This window comes from Boleophthalmus pectinirostris, unplaced genomic scaffold, assembly GCF_026225935.1.
Source record: "Boleophthalmus pectinirostris isolate CB_2022bp ecotype Guang Dong unplaced genomic scaffold, ASM2622593v1 HiC_scaffold_19, whole genome shotgun sequence".
In the NCBI taxonomy this organism is placed as follows: Eukaryota; Metazoa; Chordata; class Actinopteri; order Gobiiformes; family Gobiidae; genus Boleophthalmus; species Boleophthalmus pectinirostris.
In genome coordinates this window covers 41,873,921-41,896,303 of record NW_026571140.1, presented here as the reverse complement: position 1 = coordinate 41,896,303, position 22,383 = coordinate 41,873,921, and the positions used below count along the sequence as shown (strand labels likewise).

Here is a 22,383-nt window from a genome sequence, read left to right as displayed (position 1 = left end):
CTACCTTGATAAAGCCAATATTTAATATTTAGTGTGTGGTTTTAAGGATCTTAGCATGAAAAAAAAAGACTGATGGTTCATTCTAATGTGCTAAACATGCACATATTTCAATTATTCACTGTTTTGAACATCAGTCTGTGGCCCTCGATCGTCCCTCTGCTTCATCTGTGTTTAGAGATGTGGCCCTTGATGAAAAAAGTTTAAACACCCCTGGCAGAAGCTCATTGTTCTACACTGCACTGAACATGATATAATAAGTTTATCTACTAGTGTTTATTAAAACTTTACCAATCAGTAATGTTCAGCTGATGTGGACGCGGAGCTTGAGCTTCGTGCTCTTCAAAGTCCTCGTCCGATTCCGGGTCCAACACATGTGGCTGAACGTGCTGTATCACCATGATGAATAAAAGTTTATTCCTGTGACTATCAGGGTCACGTCCCCCTCCCTCCCTGAGACGGCGGAGGAAGGGCGACTCACTCAGAGCCTACGTCACGTTTGGAGGGCGGAGCCTGTGCTTTCTCAGGACGGGCGGGGGGGTGAGCGATAGGTGGACTTTCATAGTTCCTGGTCTGTGACTGACTCCAAGACATCAGTTTCAGAACTATTGTGTAATGGATGTTCTGAAACCCAAATTGTGCTTGTTTATGTGCAGAAGATACAATGTGAAAAGAGTTATTTTGTATGAGATGGGCCCTTTAAAGAAATCACTACCTACTGTAACTCTGCTTTTTAACTGTAAGTGTGTGAATGTGTGAGTGAGTAGAATATTAGTAGAATTATTTTGCAGTAACATTAATTCTGGGTGTGTTTCTGGGTGTGTTTCTGGGTGGGTTTGTGCTGCAGGTCCCAGTCGGAGGTTCAAGCGCGTCGTGGAGACCATCCAGGCCCAGCTGCTCAGCGACCAGTCCGGGACCAGTCCTCAGATCTCGGGTAAGTCCTGAGCCACAGACCCCCTCGAGCCCTGGACCCCTGGAGCTCCACACCTCCGTCCCTCCCTCCGCACAAACCTGCCTCTGTCCAAAAACACAAAACACAAGCGGACCACAAACTATAAGACAAAATACTGGCAAAAAAGACAGAAATATTGAGGTATTGTAAGTGTATTGTGGACAAATATTTTATAATTTTGTCAGCTTCTTGTGTATCTTAGCTTCAGTGTTGGGAGTAACGTGTTATAAAAGTAACGGTGAAAAAAAATTGAAATATTTCACTTGTGCGTTACAGTGCATTTTTTACCCAGTTTTTCTTCATGCGAATTCGTTAAAATCACATCGATGTCAGCAGCGGTGAAATGCCGGAGATGAGCCGGTCCTTTCGCCCGCGGTCACCAGACGGTCTACGCGGGCGAAAGGACCGGTGCAGAACTCCACGCTCCAAGGGGCGAAGAGCCGCTGACGCCCGATCGAGCTTTGCTGACGCCCTGTCTGCAAAGCTCTTCCAAGTTCTAGTCCAAGATTAGTCCTGGTTTGGTCTTTGTTTAGTCCTGGTTTAGTCCTTGTTTAGTCCTGGTTTGGTCCTTGTTTAGTCCTGGTTTAGTCCTAGTTTAGTCCTGGTTTAGACCTGGTTTAGACCTAGTTTAGTCCTGATTTAGTCCTCGGTTCAGTCCTGGTTCAGTCCTGGTTCAGTTCTGTTTTAGTCCTGGTTTTGTCCTGGTTTAGTCCTGGTTTAGTCTCAGTTCAGTCCTGGTTTAGTCTCGGTTCAGTTCTGGTTTAGTCCTGGATTAGTCCTGGTTCAGTCCTGGTTTAGTTCTGGTTCAGTCCTGGTTCAGTCCTGGTTCAGCTCTAGTTTAGTCCTGGTTCAGTTCTGTTTTAGTCCTGGTTTAGTTCTGGTTTAGACCTGGTTTAGTCCTGGTTTAGTCCTGGTTCAGTCCTGGTTTAGTCCTGGTTTAGTCCTGGTTTAGACCTGGTTCAGCTCTAGTTTAGTCCTGGTTTAGTCCCGGTTCAGTTCTGTTTTAGTCCTGGTTCAGTTCTGGTTTAGACCTGGTTTAGTCCTGGTTTAGTCCTGGTTCAGTCCTGGTTTAGTCCTGGTTTAGTTCTGGTTTAGACCTGGTTCAGCTCTAGTTTAGTCCTGGTTTAGTCCCGGTTCAGTTCTGGTTTAGTCCATATACGGCGCAAAAGTTCAGCATCTTCGCAGTTATTTTGATAAGAGTAAATTAAAAGTTCAGTAATACTTCCTGTAATATTTTACATTTTAAACACAGTAATATTGTAATGTAAGAAATTAATTTAAAACGACAGTAACACGTCATAAAAAAATAAATAAAACATTACAGTTTTAAAGTCACTTGCCCAATTTACGCTATTTTCTGATGTTATAAAGTTGTTTCTTTTGTTCATCACAGTCAGACCTGGAGTTGTGTTTTGTTTATCCAAACGATTCTAGTGAAGGTTTACGGAGTTTAATTTAACTTTGAATTTAAAGGTTGTATAGAGGATTTTTTTAAGGGAAGAGAAATACAGCGACAGTCCTTGTGCGCGTTCAGAATCACTGTTGAAGTTTCCTGTCTAGAGGTAATTTATCGACCGACGTGTCAGTTTTTAGACCCTTCGTCCGCTTCAGTCGCGCCATCGCTGGAAGGAATCTCCAAGAATCACCTCAGTTTGTCTTCGCTCCTTTTCCCCTTCTCTTCTTCTTTCAGCGACCGAAAACGGACTTTCTTTTGCGGCGAACTGGTCGTGGATTCTCTCCCGCCGTCTCGACAAACTTTGTGCGAAATGCGAGGAAGCTGCAGTTTAAAAAAGCCTCTAAGAACCGCTGCATAAACCACATAATCCCCGCGCGCCGGCGAGTCACTTACACTAGGGAATTTGATTGACAACCTGACAGCCAATAGAAAATGAGGGAGTCTCGTTTTCTATTGGCTCATGTTTATCTGGCCTCAACACGTCCACAGTTGATGGATTTTCATTCTTTTTTTTTTTGATCATCATAATTACAAAGCTGCTGCGTCTCTGTAATGGTATTTTAAACTTTCATTGACAATTTGAAACAAACAAACAAACAAACAAAAAATCCTCCATACAACCTTTAAGTCGGAGAGAAAAATTCGACCTAAATCTGCCGAGTTTGTGTTTTAAACGTATGTGAATGAAAAAAACAAAACAAAAACACAAGTCCAGGTCTGTTTTTTGAGGGGATAATGACATTATAACACGATTTAAACCTTAAAAGAGTCATACGGGACCTTTTAATGGTCTCTCAGCTGTACACTAGTCTTTAAATACTCACAGTACTACACAAACTGCAGTAGAAAGTATTGGCTGTAGTACTTCAGTCCCACCCTCAGTGAAATGAGTCGGCGGCTGCAGAGGGGAGCTGCTTCTCCACTGAAACAGAGAGAAAGAAAGAAACGAGAGAGAGAAAGAGAAAGAGAAGAGGGGAGGGAGAGAGGAGAGGCAAAGGAGAGGAAGAGAAAAGAAGTGGAGTGAATGAGAGAGAAGAGAGGAGAGAGAAAGTGAGAAAGAAAGGAAAGATAGAGAAGAGGAGAGAGGGTAGAAGAGAGAGAGGAGGGGAAGCATGAAAAATAGAAAGGAAGAGGGGGATGAGTGGAAAGATTGAGAAAGAAAGAGAGAGGTAGGTTACAAAAGAGAGGGAAGAGAGAAAAGAGAGGCAAGAGATAGAGAAGAGGAGAGAGAGATAGAGAAGAGGAGAGAGGTAGAGGACAGAAGAGAGCAAAAAGCGAGAGAGGAGAGGCAAAAGAAAGACAAGAGAGAGGAGAGGGGAGCACGAAAAAGGAGAGAGAGAGAGGAAGAGAGAAATGGAATGAATGAGAAAGAGAGAGAGAAGATGGAGACAGGAAAGGGGAGCATGAAAAAACAGAGAGAGGAAGAGAGGGACGAGTGGAAAGAATGAGAAAGAAAGAGAGAAAGACAGAAAGGAGAGGGAGTGAAGAGGAGAGAGGAAGAGGACAGAAGAGAGAAAGGAGAGAGAGGAAGAGAATGACGAGTGGAAAGAAAGAAAGAAAGAAAGAAAGAAGAAAGGTAGAGGACAGAAGAGAGGCAAAGGAAAGACAAGAGAGAAGAGGGGAGCACGAAAAAGGAGAGAGGAAGAGGGAAATTGAAAGAATGAGAGAGAAGGAGAAAGGAGAGAGAGATAGAGAAGAGGAGAGGAGAGAGGTAGAGGACAGAAGAGAGGGAAGAGAGAGAATAGAGGTAAAAGAAAGACAAGAGAGAGGAGAGGGGAGCATGAAAGAAAGGAAGAGGGGGATGAGTGGAAAGAATGAGAAAGAAAGGAGAGATAGTGAAGAGGAGAGAGGTAGAGGACAAAAGAGAGGGAAGAGAGAAAAGAGAGGCAAGCCAGGAAAGAGGAGTAGTAGTAGAGAGAGAGAGAGAGAGGAGAAGAGAAGGATGAGTGGAAAGAATGAGAGAGAGAAAGAAAAAAAGGAGAGAGAGAGAGAAGAGGAGAGAGGGACTAGAGAGTGAAAGCGAGAAAGAAAGGAGAGATAGAGAAGAGGAAAACTGAGAGGAAGAGAGGGACGAGTGGAAAGAATGAGAAAGAAAGACAGAAAGGAGAGGAGTGAGAGAGAGAGAGAGGGAAGAAAGAGAAGAGGAGAGACAGAAAGGAGAGATAGAGAAGAGGAGAGAGGTAGAGGACAGAAGAGAGGAGAGGCAAAGGAAAGACAAGAGAGAAGAGGGGAGCACGAAAAAGGAGAGAGGAAAAGGGAAATTGAAGGAATGAGAGAGAAAGAGAAAGGAGAGAGAGATAGAGAAGAGGAGAGAGGTAGAGGACGGAAGAGAGAGAATAGAGGTAAAAGAAAGACAAGAGAGGGGAGCATGAAAAGGGAGAGAGAGAGAGGAAGAGAAAAGTGGAATGAATGAGAAAGAGAGAGAGAGGGGAGATGGAGAGAGGGAGTAGAGGTGAAAGAGAAGACAGAGAGAGAGAGAGAGAAAGGAGAGATGGAGAAGAGGAGAAAGAGAGGAGAGAGGGCAGAAGAGAGAGAGAGGAGAGGGGAGCATGAAAAAAAGGAGAGGGGGATGAGTGGAAAGAATGAGAAAGAAAGGAGAGATAGTGAAGAGGAGAGAGGTAGAGGACAAAAGAGAGGGAAGAGAGAAAAGAGAGGCAAGCCAGGAAAGTAATAATAGAGAGACAGAGAGGGGAAGAGAAGGATGAGTGGAAAGAACGAGAGAGAGAGAAAGAAAAAGAAAGAAAGGAGAGAGAGATAGAGAAGAGGAGAGAGAGATGAGAGATAGAGAAGTAGAGGACGGAAGAGAGCAAAAAGCGAGAGAGGAGAGACCGAGGAAAGACAAGAGAGAGGAGAGGGGAGCATGAAAAAGGAGAGAGAGAGGAAAAGAGAAGTGGAAAGAATGAGAAAGAGAGAGAGAGAAGAGATAGAGAGAGGGAAGAGAGTGAAGCGAGAAAGAAAGGAGAGATAGAGAAGAGGAAAATGGAGAGAGGAAGAGAGGGACGAGTGGAAAGAATGAGAAAGAAAGACAGAAAGGAGAGGAGTGAGAGAGAGAAGAGGGAAGAAAGAGAAGAGGAGAGACAGAAAGGAGAGATAGAGAAGAGAGAGAAGAAAGGCAAAGGAAGAGAGAGAGAAGGAAAGAAAGAGAGGAGGAAAGAGAGAGAGAGAGAGAGAGGAAAGAGAGAAGAGAAAGAAGAGAGAGAGAGAGAGAGGAGAAAGAGAGAGAGAGGAGAGAAAGGGAGAATGAAGGAGAGAAGGAGAAAGAGTGAGAGAGAGAAGAGGAGAGAGAGAAGAGAGAGAAGAGAGAGTAAGAGAAAGACAAGAGAGAGAGAGAGGGAAGCATGAAAAAGGAGAGAGAGAGAGGAAGAGAGAACGTGGAATGAATGAGAACGAGAAGAGAGAGAGGAGATGGAGAGAGGAGTGAAGAGGTAAAGAGAGAGAGAGAAGAGAGAGAGAAAGTGAGAGAAAAGAGAAGAGAGAGAGAGAGAGAGGAGAGAGGGTAGAGAGAGAGAGAGAGAGGAAAGGGAGCATGAAAAAGGGAGAAGGGGGATGAGGGAAAGAATGAGAAAGAAAGAGAAGAAAGAGAGTAGGAGGTTGACAGGAGAGAAGAGGAAAAAGAGAGGGAAGAGAGAAAAGAGAGGCAAGCCAGGAAAGAGGAGTAGTAGTAGAGAGAGAGGGGGAAGAGAGGATGAGTGGAAAGAAGAGAGAGAGAAAGAAAAAGAAAGAAATGAGAGAAGAGAGAGAGAAGAGAGAGAGAGGGAAGAAGAGAGAGAGAAAGAGAGGTGAAAGAGAGAGAGAGGAGAGAGAGAGAGAAGGAGAGAAAAGAGATAGAGAGAGGAAGAGAAAGAGAGAGAGGGGGAGCATGAAAAAGGAGAGAGAGAGGAAGAAGAGAAGTGAGAATAGAGATGAGAAGAGAGAGAGAGAGAGGAGATGAAAAGGAGAGAGAGGACTAGAGAGTGAAAGCGAGAAAGAAAGGAGAGATAGAGAAGAGGAAAACAGAGAGGAAGGGAGGGATGAGTGGAAAGAATGAGAAAGAAAGACAGAAAGGAGAGGAGTGAGAGAGAGAAGAGGGAAGAAAGAGAAGAGGAGAGACAGAAAGGAGAGATAGAAAAGAGAGAGGAGAGGCAAAGGAACGACAAGACGGCAAAGAGGAGCAGTCGTAGTAGAGAGAGAGGAAGAGAAAGAAAGACGAGTGGAAAGAAAGAAAGAGAAAGAAAGGAGAGAAGAGGTAGAGGACAGAAGAGAGGAGAGGCAAAGGAAAGACAAGAGAGAAGAGGGGAGCACGAAAAAGGAGAGAGAGAAAGAGGGAAGTTGGAAGAGAGAAGGAGAGAGAAGGAGAAAGGAGAAAGAGAGAGAGAGAGAGAAGAGGAGAGGAGAGAGAGGTAGAGGACAGAAGAGAGGGAAGAGAGAGAGGAGAGGTAAAAGAAAGACAAGAGAGAGGAGAGGGACATGAAAAAGGAGAGAGAGAGAGAGAGAGAGAGAGAAGAGAGAAAGAAGGAGAAGAGGAGAAGGGAGAGAAGAGGAGAAAGAGAGAGAGAGAGAGAAAGAGAGAAGAAAGAGAGAAGACAGAAGAGGAGAAAGGGAGGGAGAGGGGGAAAGAGAGAGATGAGAGAGGCAAAGGGAAGACAGAAGAGAAGAGAGGGGAGCACGAAAAGAGAGAGGGAGGAAGAGAGAAATGGAAAGAATGAAAGAGAAAGGAGAGAGAGAGAGAAGAGGAGAGAGGTAGAGGACGGAAGAGAGGAAAGAGAGAGAATAGAGGTAAAAGAAAGACAAGAGAGAGGAGAGGGGAGCATGAAAAGGGAGAGAGAGAGGAAGAGAGACGTGGAATGAATGAGAACGAGAGAGAGAGAGAAGAGGAGATGGAGAGAGTGAAAAGAGGTAAGAGAGAAGAGAGTGAAAGAAAGAGAGAGAGAGAAAGTGAGAAGGGAAAATAGAGAAAGGAGAGAGGGTAGAAAGAGAGAGAGGAGGGGGAGCATGAAAGAAGAGGGGATGAGTGGAAAGATTGAGAAAGAAAGAGAGAGGTAGGTTACAAAAGAGAGGGAAGAGAGAAAAGAGAAGCAAGCCAGGAAAGAGGAGTAGTAGTAGAGAGAGAGGGGGGAAGAGAAGGATGAGTGGAAAGAACGAGAGAGAGAAAGAAAAAGAAAGAAAGAAATGAAAAAGAGAGAGAGAGAGAGAGATAGAGAGAAAGGAGAAAGAGAGAAGAGGAGAGAGGGCAGAAGAGAGAGAGGAGAGGGGAGCATGAAAAAGGAGAGAGAGAGGAAGAGAGAAATGGAAAGAATGAGAGAGAAAGAGAAAAAAGAGAGAGAAGAGGAGAGGAGAGAGGCAGAGATGATAGAAGAGAGGGAAGAGAGAGAGCAGAGGTAAAAGAAAGACAAGAGAGAGGAGAGGGGAGCATGAAAAGGAGAGAGAGAGGAAGAGAGAAGTGGAATGAATGAGAAAGAGAGAGAGAAGGGATGGAGAGAGGGACTAGAGGTGAAAGAGAAAAGAGTGAAAGAGAGGAAAGAAAGAAAGAAAGGAGAGATACAGAAGAGGAGAAAGAGAGAAGAGAGGGGAGCACGAAAAAGTAGAGAGAGAGAGAGGAAGAGAGAAATGGAAAGAATGAGAGAGAAATAGAAAAAAGAGAGAGAAGAGGAGAGAGGTAGAGGACAGAAGAGAGGAAGAGAAGGATGAGTGGAAAGAATGAGAAAGAGAGAGAGGGAGAGCAAGAAAGAAGCGGGGAGAGGAGGACAAAAAAGTAGAGAGGAAGAGAGAAAAACGAGTAGAAAGAATGAGAAGGAAAGAGAGGAGAGGGAGCGAGGGACATGAGGAGAGAGAGAGAGAGAGAGAGAGGGGAGCACAGAAAATAGAGAGCGACGAGTGGAAAGATTGAGAAAGAACGAGAGTGAGAGAGAAAGAGGAGTCACCTTGGTTCTTTTTGTCCATGTTGACTTGGTAACAGCGCCCTCTGCTGCTCGTGTGGAGTAAACACACACTGTTCTCCTGTCATGACGTTTTGGGAAGTGAATAAATAATATAAGAGCATTTAAGTAACTGTGTTCTGGTTCAAATACTCTTTTGTTTTTGTGGTGAGTAACCAGTGTTGGGAAGGTGACTTTTAAAATGTAATCCCCTACAGATTACAGATTACATACACCAGAATGTAGTTTGTAACGTAATCCATTAAATTACTTAAAGTGAGTAACGTAATCTGAATACTTTGGATTACTTGATATTGTCGTGCCTTTTAAAACTACACGAATGTAGAAACCACATCCTGAAAATTCTTGTTTGTTGTCTTCAAATTGTCTGTTGAGCCCAAGTCTCCATGAATAAACAACTGTTTACTGTAGAGAAACAAAGACCAGGAAATCTGAACATACATTTTATCTGCTAAAAGAAAATAAAAAGCTCAGTCTTTCCTTAAACATATTAAAAATATTATTGATAGAGAAATTATTTTTATATGAGATCACCTTAAATTATGTCCAACCTCCTGTTAGGTATCATTGTTTAGACCTGATTTAGACCTGGTTTAGTCCTGGTTTTAGACCTGGTTTAGTCCTGGTTTTAGTCCTGGTTTTAGTCCTGGTTTTAGTTCTAGTTTAGTCCTGATTGTAAGACCTGGTTTAAGTCCTGGTTTAGTTCTGGTTTAGACCTGGTTCAGTCCTGGTTTAGTCCTGATTTTAGACCTGGTTTAGTCCTGGTTTAGTTCTGGTTTAGACCTGGTTTCCTGGTTTAGTCCTGGTTTTAGTCCTGGTTTAGTCCTGGTTTAGTCCTGGTTTTAGTCCTGGTTTTAGTTCTAGTTTTAGTCCTGATTGTAAGACCTGGTTTAAGTCCTGGTTAGTCCGGTTTAGTCTGGTTTAGACTTTGTTGGTTTAGTCCTGATTTTAGACCTGGTTTAGTCCTGGTTTAGTTTGTCCTGTTTAGACCTGGTTCAGTCTGTTTTAGTCCTGATTTTAGTGGTTTAGTTCTGGTTTAGTTCTGGTTTTGAGTCTGGTTTAGTCCTGGTTTTAGTCCTGGTTTTAGTCCTGGTTTAGTTCTAGTTTAGTCCTGTTGTAAGACCTGGTTTAAGTCCTGGTTTAGTCTGGTTTAGTTCTGGTTTAGACCTGGTTCAGTCTCTGGTTTAGTCCTGATTTTAGACCTGGTTTAGTTCTGGTTTAGTTCTGGTTTAATCCTGGTTTAGTCCTGGACTGGGTTAGTCCCGGTTTTAGTCTTGGTGTTAGTTCTGGTTTAGTCCTGGTTTAGTCCTGATTTTAGACCTGGTTTAGTTCTGGTTTAGTTCTGGTTTAATCCTGGTTTAGTCCTGGTTTAGTCCTGGACTGGGTTAGTCCCGGTTTTAGTCTTGGTGTTAGTTCTGGTTTAGTCCTGGTTTAGTCCTGATTTTAGACCTGGTTTAGTTCTGGTTTAGTTCTGGTTTAATCCTGGTTTAGTCTGGTTTAGTCCTGGACTGGGTAGTCCTTTTAGTCTTGGTTGTTAGTTCTGGTTTAGTCTGTTTAGTCTGATTTTAGACCTGGTTAGTTCTGTTTAGTTTCTGGTTTAATCTGGTTTAGTCCTGGTTTAGTCCTGGACTGGGTTAGTCCCGTGTCTTGGTGTTAGTTCTGGTTTAGTCCTGGTTTAGTCCTGATTTTAGACCTGGTTTAGTTCTGGTTTAGTTCTGGTTTAATCCTGGTTTAGTCCTGGACTGGGTTAGTCCCGGTTTTAGTCTTGGTGTTAGTTCTGGTTCAGTCCTGGTTTAGTCCTGATTTTAGACCTGGTTTAGTTCTGGTTTAGTCCTGGTTTAGTCCTGGACTGGGTTAGTCCCGGTTTTAGTCTTGGTGTTAGTTCTGGTTTAGAGGCGCACAGGAGGAAGTGTGGTTTACTCGACTCTCGGATGTGTTTTCCCCTGTGCACTGCTGCTCTGTTCTTCTGGCTCTTTGACCTCGTCCACTGTGTGACTGACGCCAACGTGAACATGACGTTTACATCGCTCTTACTGTCGTGTTTGGTTTCCCCGGCAATGAGTGGAATTACCGAAATAAAAAAATAAATAAATGGGATGTAGAACAAAATGTGAAAACAGGAAAATACCGCCTTGTAATCCACTTATTTCAGCAAAGTAACTGTAATCCAATTACCACTCATTTAAACAGTAACTGTAACTGAATACAGTTACTCATAATTTGTACTCTGATTACGTAACGGCGGTACATGTAATCTGTTACTCCCCAACACTGTGAGTAACTTATACATGGTCGAAACGGGACTTTTGCCAAATCAACTCACTGTTTAATCCCTGTAGTCTTGTATTTTACTGGCACATTTCCAGCACCACTCGAGGCTCTGTTCATTATCACCGGGAAGACGTTTGGAAACAAGCACATGACGACTTCCGGTGTATTTCCCGACACTGGGCATGTGATAAAACAAAAAAACTGTGGATTCAGCACAACCTGACAAAGCTTCTCATCGTGTCTTATACGACCCTCACAGACAGCTGGTTGGAACTGTTTTTATTTTTAAATTAGACAAATTATAACACACAAATAAATAAGCAATTTATAAAAGAAAAAAGAAAGAATACAGTGACATAGAAATAAAGTGAACCGGGCCATTTTCTCGGTTACGATCGCCAACAGAGCCCAGAGGAAGTCGTCATCCGTGTGTTTCCAGTTTTGTGACGTAAACGTGAATAGAGCCAATTGCCATATGATACTGTCGCAATCCACATACTGCCCCGTACGAGATGGACTAGTGGCTTTCAGAAAGGCTTGAATGTTTAAATCATCAAAACCTCTAAAATTTAATGTTATAAGATTTCACGTAGCCGAGTTCTGAGCCGCTTTAGAAACAACACAATCTCAACTTTGGTTCATTTTCCAGATCTTATTACACTTCCATGATACCTACACGTTTGTCTGTCGCAGAGTCCGTTTTTGGAGACCCGGGACTGAACCAGGACTGAACCAGGACTAAACCAGGACTAAACCAGGACTGAACTAGGACTAAAACAGAATTAAAGCAGAATTAAACCAGCCGTCGCCCGATAGCGCTTTGCGGACACTCTGCTCCCATGTGCTCGGGGTTTTCTCTCTCTCTTAAGTCTAAGATTGGTCCTGGTTTAGACCTGGTTTAGACCTGGTTTAGACCTGGTTTAGACCTGGTTTTAGTCCTGGTTTAGACCTGGTTTAGTCCTGGTTTAGACCTGGTTTAGTCCTGGTTTAGTCCTGGTTTAGACCTGGTTTAGACCTGGTTTAGACCTGGTTTAGACCTGGTTTAGTCCTGGTTTAGACCTGCTTTAGTCCTGGTTTAGTCCTGGTTTAGACCTGCTTTAGTCCTGTTTAGACCTGCTTTAGTCCTGCTTTAGTCCTGGTTTAGGCCTGGTTTACACCTGGTTTAGTTCTCGTTTAGACCTTGTTTAGTCCTAGTTTAGTCCTGCTTTAGTCCTGGTGTAGTCCTGTTGTAGTCCTGGTTTAGTCCTGGTTTAGACCTGGTTTACTCCTGGTTTAGACCTGGTTTAGTCCTGGTTTAGTCCTGGTTTAGACCTGGTTTAGTCCTGGTTTAGACCTGGTTTAGACCTGTTTAGTCCTGGTTTTTAGACCTGGTTTAGTCCTGGTTTAGACTGGTTTAGACCTGGTTTAGTCCTGGTTTAGTACCTGGTTTAGTCCTGGTTTAGACCTGGTTTAGACCTGGTTTAGACTGGTTTAGTCCTGGTTTAGTCCTGGTTTAGTCCTGTTTAGTGGTTTAGTCCTGTTTTAGTCCTGGTTTAGACCTGGTTTAGTCCTGGTTTAGTCCTGGTTTAGTCCTGGTTTAGTCCTGGTTTAGTCCTGGTTTAGTCCTGGTTCCCTGTTTAGTCCTGTTTAGACCTGGTTTAGTCCTGTTTAGCCTGGTTTACACCTGGTTTAGTCCTAGACCTTTTAGTCCTGGTCTTTAGTCCTGGTTTAGTCCTGTTTAGTCCTGGTTTAGTCCTGGTTTAGACCTGGTTTAGACTGCCTGGTTTAGTCCTGGTTTAGACCTGGTTTAGTCCTGGTTTAGTCCTGGTTTTAGTCCTGGTTTAGTCCTGGTTTAGACCTGGTTTAGTCCTGGTTTAGTCCTGGTTTTAGTCCTGGTTTAGTCCTGGTTTAGACCTGGTTTAGTCCTGTTTTAGCCTGGTTTAGTCCTGTTTAGTTTGGTTTAGTCCTGGTTTAGTCTTGGTTTAGTCCTGGTTTAGTCCTGGTTTAGTCCTGGTTTAGTCCTGGTTAGTCCTGGTGGTTTAGTCCTGGTTTAGTCCTTTTTAGTCCTTGGTTTAGTCCTGTTTAGTCCTGGTTTAGTCCTGGTTTAGTCCTGGTTTAGTCCTGTTGTCCTTAGTCCTGGTTTAGTCCTGGTTTAGTCCTGTTTTAGTCCTGTTTAGTCCTGGTTTAGTCCTTGTTTAGTCCTGTTTAGTCCTGGTTTAGTCCTGTTTAGCCTGTTTAGTCCTGTTTAGTCCTGTAGTCCTGTTTAGTCCTGTTTAGCCCTGGTTATCCTGGTTTAGTCCTGGGTTAGTCCTTGTTTAGTCCTTGTTTAGTCCTGGTTTAGTCCTGGTTTAGTCCTTGTTTAGTCCTGGTTTAGCCTGATCCGCCCGTAAAATCCCAGAACATTAAAATAAAACTAATGAATCCAGTGCCACACAAAAACATAAACAAAAAAGAATCGTCTGTAAACTTCACTTTTGACGCTTTGAAAAGTTCACACTCACTGAAAATAGGATTAACTGCACTGCTCGTGACGGCACCGCCCCCTGCTGGTCTGCATGCTCACTGCACCGTCCCTGTTTGCTGGAGCGTTGCCAGGTCTGGTCCCGAGCCAGCCGCTGAGTGCTCGCGTGCTTGGGTTGCCAGATTGAAAAGCGGATAACAGCATGATTGACTGTGATGGATTTGAACATAAGAACAAAGTGCATGTAAAGTCAGAGGGAACACGCAGATATACGAGCGCCTCGCAAATAAACGGGATCGGATGGACGTGCGGGCCGGGGGTAATCGCTCACCTCGTTTTACGCGGTGCACGGAGGGGACCGGCCCGTTCGATCAGGAGCAGAGAGTCACGTCCAGGATGTAGACGGATGCTCTTTCCTCGCTTCCTTCTTCTTGATTCTGCGGGAAACGTTTGAAGACGGAGGCGACACGGCGAGGAGAGAGGATCTAAACTCCTCACTGGCCACGTTTACATGATGTTTTTTTTTATTACGAATTAAATGTTCTGAATTAAATAGTTCAGATTTAAAATATTCTCCGTGGAAAACTCGTTAAATCGTCTTTATTTAATTCCGCTCGGCGAAAACACACACTTCAGCTGCTACCGGATTTTCTGTCATCTCGGTTTGTCGTTACGCCACGGACACGAACACGATCCAAACTTTTCCCGCGGTGGTTCCGATGATAATTGCGAAGCAGCGGATGGAGAATTCGCTCATCACGCTTTACGTCTGTCGGCTGAGGAGGAAAAGGGAGAAGACAAACTGAGTCGACGGCTGCTCTACCTCAGCCCGATTCATCTGCGGGTTTCACTTCGTGGAAACCGTCTGACCTCGCTGCATTAGGATTCGTTCGCTCGACAGTAGGCGGGTACTTTTTTTATTTAACCAATCGCTGCTGTTTGGTCGTGACGTATGTAATGCACCAAATCCCGTAGGAAGAACGACAATAACGTCTTTCCCCTTGATAAAATTCACCAAACATTCTCTTTGTTTCTTTTAAATCCTCGATCTCGGGAATAGTTGACAACACAGAATGTCTGGTTCTTCACTGATACCCCGCACTTCCGGGGTTCTTGCAAACCATCTAGTGTATTCCGATTTCTGACCTAGTCGCTGGAGAGAAATGAAATTGAGCAGGGACACTAGGTGGCACCAGCCTGACTATCTCTACTTCAGTCCACTTCGGCATCCCGCTCGCAAATCCAAAGAGACGTGGATGAAAGTCCGAAGCCAGGACTGGTGGAGCCGGATCATTCGGATCGCATCAGAAGGGCGACAAAACGAGTATACGCTGAAGGACCGGAATTATTTTTAAGAAGAATAAACGTTTACATGATCCAGGAAGAAATTAATTCAGCTTTAAAATCATAATAAACCACTCACTTACTAGGTTAATTCTGAACAATCATTTTCATCAGGAATTAAGTATTTACATGGTCTTTTTAAAGCGGAATAAATTTTTCTTCAGAATTAAATTATTTTTATTTGGAATTAAAGCTCTCATGGAAACGTGGCAACTGAGTACCCAGGTTGGTGCCACCTAGTGCCTCCTCACTTTCTCTGCAGCGACTAGGTCAGGAATCAGAATACACTAAATGGTTTGCAAGAACAATGGAAGTTATAGACCGCGCACCGACCAATCAGAGAAGAGCTGTGAAACCATGACGTCAAAGTCGTCGCGTCTGTCTGTGTCCCTTTTGTGGAACAGCACAACAGTAAACAAAGCGTCGAGATGAATGTAGACGAAGACAGACATTCTGTGTTGGCAACGATTCCGGAGATGGAGGATTTAAAGCCGGAACAAAGAGAATGTTTGGTGAATTTTATCAAGGGGAAAGACGTTATTGTCCTTCTTCCTACGGGATTTGGTGCATTACATACGTCACGACCAAACAGCAGCGATTGGTTAAATAAAAAAGTACCCATCTACCGTCGAGTGAATAAATCCTAATGCTGAGAGGTCAGACGGTTTCTACAAAGTGAAACCAGCTGATGAATCAGGCTAGACGTTTACATGATCGAGAAATAAATTAATTCGGCTTTAAAATCGGAATAAACCACCCACTTACTTCGGAATTAAGTTCAATTCCGAATTAAGTTTAATTCTGAATAATCATTTTCAGTAGGAATTAAGTGTTTACACGGCGGAATAAATTTTTCTTCAGAATTAAATTATTTTTATTGAGACCAGTAAAGTTTGATTCTTTTCTCTGAAGCTTCCCTTCCTTCCGTGGTTTTCTCCGAGACAACGCTTAATATGACACGTTTGATTGACAGCTGAAAAACAGAGGACCAAGAAGAGGAATCAAGGTGAAGGAAGCGAGGAAAGAGAAATAAAACATGGCCATAATTTAGATTTCAACGGTTGTTTCCTCGTCACAATGTTTTGTTTCATTCACACAAGTTTAACACACAAAACGCCTAATCGAAACTGCTTTACTCCTCAGATATTGGAGGTTTTTTATTGACAATCTCAAATAAACAAAAGTCAAAACTAAAACATAAAAAAATCTAAGCCGAGCGGGTGAAGTGACTGGAGCGAGTTGTAACAGATTGACGTTGATTCACAGACGACCCCCAGCGCCCGGGTCCTGGTAAAACCTCCAGACGGGGTAAGATCTAGACCCAAAGACCCAAATCCAGACCCAAAACCACCTCTAATGTTCCCCGTATGAAGTACTCAGGAGCTTCTGCAGTACTGAGACCCCACACTCCCCCCTGTACTAACTCCTCCACCGATGCAAACTGAAGAGAAACATGTTCATTTCAGTAACTCGAATGAAAAAACGAGTCAGCCCAGACCTTTATCGACAAAAATGAGAATCAAGCTTGTGCATATGGCAGGTTTTCACACTTTATTGGTCAAGATTTATTATAGTTTTACATCATTTAAGTGTTAAGTTTGTGAAAAAATGTTGAAAAAAGTTGGAAATTAACAGAAAGTAGCACTAAAACGTTCTAAAGATGTTCAAATGTTCAAAACTATCCAAACCGCAGGGACAATTTACACTCAAATAAAGGTGTTGTTTAATCATATTGTGTAATTTAGACTAGAGCCCAACCGATATGGATTTTTTTGAGGCCCCAAGAGTTGGACATGCCAATAGGCGATATAAAATTGATGTAAAACTTCACCGTAAATCTTCAGCTGATTATAAAAACTTAGGTTTGGTTCTGCTGGGTTTTAAATTGGGTTTGTTTAGGCGACATTTACTGTTATTTTGTCTCTTTACATCATATTTAAAGACAGTAGGTCAGTCTAATGGCATTTTTGCATCACATTCTAGCCAGTAAACTAAGTAAAAACTACCGCTATCAGCCTTTAGCAGTGAATGCGTAAATGCCGATCATTCGCACCTCTATTCACAGCTCATTTACACAGCTAAACAAAGAGAAAGAACCAAAAGTAGCTCCAAAACCGACACCTTTCCAACACTCAGCGCTCACACAGACACCTCTCAGATCACAAGTCTTCACAAATAAGTGTCCTTTTTATTCCTGACTCAACACGATCGTTCATTAAAATGATATAATCCAGCATGTTGACAGCAGGTGGATATGTGTCCTCTGTCTCTTCTCTGCACTCAAACAAGATGTAGTTTTGTTTCTGGCTTAAACTGCGCTGAAGTTCACTTTTATTTTTTATCGTCAGTATCGTGGATCAGGCACAAGAGCATTTAAAGTCAGCGGCTTGGTGTTACGCACGTGGATCTTGAGCGTAAACAAGCGCGAGTGACGTGACTACGGAGGCGCGTTCAGGGGCAGTACGGCGTCACAGACATAGACAAATGACTCCGCAGAAAAATATTGAAGCGGCGCCACATATTAGGACATTTATCTGTCTGTAAATTGGATTAAATTAACATAATATAGAGAGTCTAAGCTTTACGTGGATGATCGGCCCAGATCGGCAAGATTTAGGCCAATAGCAGATATGTTTCCAAGTGTCCGTATCGGCCAATCAATATATATCGGTCGGGCCCTAATTTAGACAAGTTTTGGCCTTACGGTTGCTCGGTGAAAGTTATGGAAGTAAAATTATAAACTTAATAAAACTTGGAAAAAATCTAAATATAATTGTGCTGGCTCTAAGCTTTTGTGATGTTTGTAGTTTAACCTGTCATATGCACTTTAAAACTAAAAATACTTTAAAAATGTCCGTATAAGAGTAGGGAGGAAGTTGTTGCTTTTGCATTTGAAGCTCTCGTCTTGTAAAATGTAAAACGTAAAATGGACATGTTGAGCCTGTGCATGAAATAACCCCGATTAACAGAAATGCTGCGGTAAGTTGATTTAATGCACTCACGTTTAACTCTTAACTCCAGTGTAAAATGTTGCATGGTTTTGAACGCACTCACCAAAACTCTAATACGTCTGAAACATGAGATTTGAAAGACTTGGAGAATGTTTCTGGAGTTCACAGGAGAGATGGATTTACTTTTGGACAATCCTCAGCAAAAGTAAAAATGTCCCAGTCACAGTGAGATCACAAAGGGATTTCATGTTGAAGAGTGTTGTAGTAAAATATGTTTGGTGAATAAACTTTAAATGTAGATCTGACAACAAGCACAGAAAGACTTTATAGGCTCTGTTCACATTTAGACGACGTTTGGAAACATGTGGATGGTGACTTCCTGTGTAGTTCCTGACCCTGGGCATGGGAGAAAACAGTGGACTCAGCAGCAGCCTCGTCACAACGGGGTACAGCCCTTATTCCGACATACCGCCACTCAAACAGACCCCCGCCCCAACATTCCGTCATTCCTACATTCCCCCATTTTGACACTTCGGACCGCGCCTCCTCCCGTATTCCACCTGGACTGTGTCTTCTTGCGTATACCACATGGACAGCGCCTCCTCCCGTACACTGCCTAGACTGCGCATTCTTGCGTACGCTGCCTGGACAGCGCCTCCTCTCGTACGTCGCATGGACCATGCCTCCTCCCGTACGCCGCGTGGACCATGCCTCCTCCCGTACGCCGCGTGGACCATGCCTCCTCCCGTACGCCGTGGGGACCTTGCCTCCTCCCATACACCACGTGGACCATGCCTCCTCTCGTACGCCGCATGGACCATGCCTCCTCCCGTACGCCACGTGGACCATGCCTCCTCCCGTACGCCGTGCGGACCATGCCTCCTCTCGTACACCCTATGGACCATACCTCCTCTCGTACGTTGCTGGGGCCGCGCCTCCTCCCGTATGCCGCGTGGACCATGCCTCCACTCGTACGCAGTGGGGACAGCGCCTTCTCTCGTACACCGTAGGGACCATGCCTCCCCCCGTACGCCACGTGGACTATGCCTCCTTTCGTACGCCACGTGGACCATGCCTCCTCCCGTACGCCGCGAGGACCATGCCTCCTCCCGTACGCCGCGAGGACCATGCCTCCTCCCTTACGCCATGTGGACCATGCCTCCTCTCGTACGCCCCGTGGACCATGCCTCCTCCCGTACGCCGCGAGGACCATGCCTCCTCCCGTACGCCGTGAGGACCATGCCTCCTCCCGTACGCCATGTGGACCATGCCTCCTCTCGTACGCCCCGTGGACCATGCCTCCTCCCGTACGCCGCGAGGACCATGCCTCCTCCCGTACGCCATGTGGACTATGCCTCCTCTCGTACGCCCCGTGGACTGTCTTCCACGTCTTGTCTTGAAAGAATACAATGACATCTAGATAAAGAAAACTGGACCATTTTCTCAGTTTTCCCAGATTTTGTCGCTGTTCATTCGCCAACAGAGCCCAAAGGAATTCATCACCCACATGTTTCCAAACGTCTTTTGGTTTTGCAATGTAAATGTGAATAGATCCCACTGAAATATTTTATCGGAACACATAAAAACAAGAGTATCATGTCGGTCTTCACAGTTCACAGTAAAACAGACGAGGCTTCCATATTTCTAACCCCGTTCCATTCACGTTCAAGTTCGACGGCTCAGGGGACAAAATATTAAAGCAAAAATAATCAAAACGGTCTTTCAAATCTCATGTTTGACTCTCCCAAAGAAACAAGGAGGAAGTGAACAGTGGGACAGCAGAGCGGAACAGTCCTGATCTGGAAGAAAACATAATAATAATGCCACTGATTCAGCAACTATCATTTGAGTTTGTGTAATTTTTCATCATATTTCGCATTAGTCGAGGATCAAAACGTACATTTTTTCAGTCGATAAAGAGAAACGTTCCACATCTGCTGTTTCATTTATGAAGCTTCCTGTTTTGTTTTGACTCCTCCCCTCTCCCTCCTGAACTCCTGTGTAACACTTTATATCAGTCCTCTGTGTCTCATCCTCTCTTTTTTCTCCTTTTTTTTTCTCTTCCTGTCTCTCTGTCTCTCATTTTCTCTCTCTCTGCTGCCCTCTGTCTGCCTTCCTCTCTCTCCCTTTGTCTGTCTCTCTTTTGCTGTCTCTTTGTGTCTTATCCTCTTTTTCTGTTCATACTTACTCTCCTCTTTCTATTTCTCTCTCTTTCTCCATCTCTCTCTCTCTCCTCCATCTCTCGTCCCTCTCCCTTTTTCTCGCTTCTTTCTCCTCTCTCTCTCGTCTCTGTCTCTCTCCCTCTCTCTTCTCTCCCTTTCTCACTGTCCCTCCTCCTCTCTCTTTCTCCCTTCCCTCTCTTTCTCTCCTTTCCCTCTATCCCCCCTCTCTCTTTCCCTCTGTTCTCTCTCTCTCCTCTCTTTCTCTTCCCTCTCCCTTACTCTCTCCCATCCCCTCTCTCTCTCTCTCTCCTTCTACCCTCCCCCCCTCTCTCTCCCATCCCTCTTCCCCCCCCATATCCCCTTCCTCTCTCTATTCCTCCGTCTCCCCCCCTCTCCTTCCCTTTTTTTCCCTTCCCTCTCTTTCTCTATTTTCCCTCTTTCCATCTATCCCCCTCTCCTCCTCTCTCTCTTTCCTTCCGTTCTTTCTCTCTTCCCTCTACTCTCTATATCTCTTCCTCTTTTCCCCTCTCTCTCTCTCTCTCCATCTCTCTTTCCTCCTCTCTCTCTATTCCCCCTTTCTCTCTCTCTCCCTCCCTCCTCCCCTCTCTCTTTTTCTTCTCTCATTCTCTCTTTTCCCTCTATCCCCCCTCTCTTCCTCGTCTCTCTTTCCCTCTGTTCTCTCTCCTCTTTCTCTCTCCCTCTACCCTGCCTCTCTCTCTTCCTCTTTTCCTCCTCTCTCTCACTCTCCCCCTTCCCTCTTTTCCCCCTTTCGCTTTTTATCTCCTCTTTCTCTCTCTCCTCCCTTTTCTCTCTCTCTCTCTCTCTCTCTTCTCTTTCTCTGTCCTCCCCTCCCTTCTCTCTCCATCTCTCTTTTCTCTCTCTCTTCGTCCATCTCTCTTTCGCTGTATCTCTCTGTCTCGTCCTCTCTTCTTTTTCTGTTCATTCTTACTTTCCTCTTTCTATTTCTCTCTCTTTCTCCATCTCTCTCTCTATCTCCTCCTCACTCTCTGTCTCTCTCTCTCCCCTCTCTCTTTCCCTCTGTTCTCTCTCTCTCTCCTCTCTTTCTCTTCCCTCTCCCTTACTCTCTCCCATCCCCTCTCTCTCCTTCTACCCTCCCTCCCCATCTCTCTTTCCCCCCTCTCTCTCTATCCCCCTTCCTCTCTCTATTCCTCCGTCTCCCCCCTCTCCTTCCCTTTTTTTCCCTCCCCCTCTTCTTTTCTCTATTTCTCCTCTCCCATTTCTATCCTTCCTCTCTCTCTCTCTCTTCTCTCTTCTTTCTTCTCTCTCTCCTCTTTCTCTCTCCCATCCCCTCTCTCTCCCTCTACCCTCCCTCCCTCTCTTTTCCTCCTCTCATTCCCCTCTCTCTCTCTCTTCTTTTTTCCCCTTTTCGCTTTTTCCTCCCTCTTTTCTCTCTCTCTCTCTTTCTCTCTGTCTCCATTTCTCTTTCCCCCTCTCTCTCTCTGCCTCTTTTCCTCTCTCTCTCCCTCATCTCTCTTTTCTATCTTTCCTCTCTCTCTCCCTCCTCTCTTTTCCCCTTTTTCTCTACCCCCCCTTTCTCTCTCTCTCTCTCTCCCTCCTTCTCTCGTTCTCTCTTTTCACTCTCTCCTCCTCTCTTTTTCCTTCTGTTCTCTCTCTCTTCCTCTTTCTCTCTCCCATCCCCTCTCTCTCCCTCTACCCTCCCTCCCTCTCTTCCTCTTTTCCTCCTCTCATCCCCCCTCTCTCTCTCTCTTTTCCTCTTTTCCCCCTTTCGCTTTTTCCTCCCTCTTTTCTCTCTCTCCTCTTTCTCTCTGTCTCCATTTCTCTTTCCCTCTCTCTCTCTCTCTGCCTCTCTTTCTCTCTCTCTCTCTCTCTCTCTCTCTCTCTCTCCTCTCTCTTTCCCCTTTTTCTCTACCCCCCTTTCTCTCTCTCTCTCTCCCTCCTTCTCTCGTTCTCTCTTTTCACTCTATCCCCCCTCTCCTCCTCTCTTTTTCCTTCTGTTCTCTCTCTCTCTCTTCTCTCTCCCATCCCTTCTCTCTCCCTCTACCCTCCCTCCCTCTCTTCCTCTTTTCCTCCTCTCATCCCCCTCTCTCTCTCTCTTTTCCTCTTTTCCCCCTTTCGCTTTTTCCTCCCTCATTTCTCTCTCTCCTTCTTTTCTCTCTCTCTTTCTCTCTGTCTCCATTTCTCTTTCCCCCCTCTCTCTCTCCCTCTTTTCTCTCTCTCTCTCTCTTTCTCTCTGTCTCCATTTCTCTTTCTCCCCCTCTCTCTCTCCTCTCCTTTTCTCTCTCTCTCTCCCTCCCTCTCTCGTTCTCTCTTTTCACTCTCTCCTCCTCTCTTTTCCTTCTGTTCTCTCTCCTCTTTCTCTCTCTCCCATCCCCTCTCTCTCCCTCTACCCTCCCTCCCTTCTTCTCTCTTTTCCTCCTCTCATCCCCCCTCTCTCTCTCTCTTTTCCTCTTTTCCCCCTTTCGCTTTTTCCTCCCTCTTTTCTCTCTCTCTCTCTTCTCTCTGTCTCCATTTCTCTTTCCCCCCTCTCTCTCTGCCTCTTTTCCTCTCTCTCTCTCCCTCCTCTCTCTTTTCTATCTTTCCCCTCTCTCTCTCCCTCCTCTCTCATCTCTCCCTCCTCTCTCTTCTCTCTTCTTTCTCTCCTTTCTTTTCTGTCCGTTTTTAGGCAGTCCGTTGAGTAACTTCTTCGACGTGATCAAACAGCTCTTCACGGACGACAAGAACCTGGCGCCGGGAGGTCCGTGCCCGTCCCCCTGCTCGCCCGCCAAGCATGCCCCTCACAGCAGCAGCAGCAGCGCCGCCGCCGCCCACAAGCCCTCCTCGCCGTCCTCGCCGCAGGCCCCGCCCACCGACCCCAAACCCAAGGACAAAACAAAGATGGCGTCCGGCGGCGGCAGAACTCAAGAACAAGCTTAA

General features: G+C 44.9%; 1 protein-coding gene across 1 annotated transcript in view; it reads left to right on the top strand.

Annotated features, from left to right (window-relative positions):
* Positions 1-22,383, top strand: part of LOC110172679 (serine/threonine-protein kinase BRSK2) — a 184,593-nt gene extending 162,210 nt beyond the window's left edge. The window contains exons 19-20 of the mRNA XM_055154360.1: positions 845-931; positions 22,133-22,383. Of these exons, the coding sequence (XP_055010335.1) occupies positions 845-931; positions 22,133-22,383 (338 nt within the window). The remainder of the gene's footprint in view (positions 1-844; positions 932-22,132) is intronic.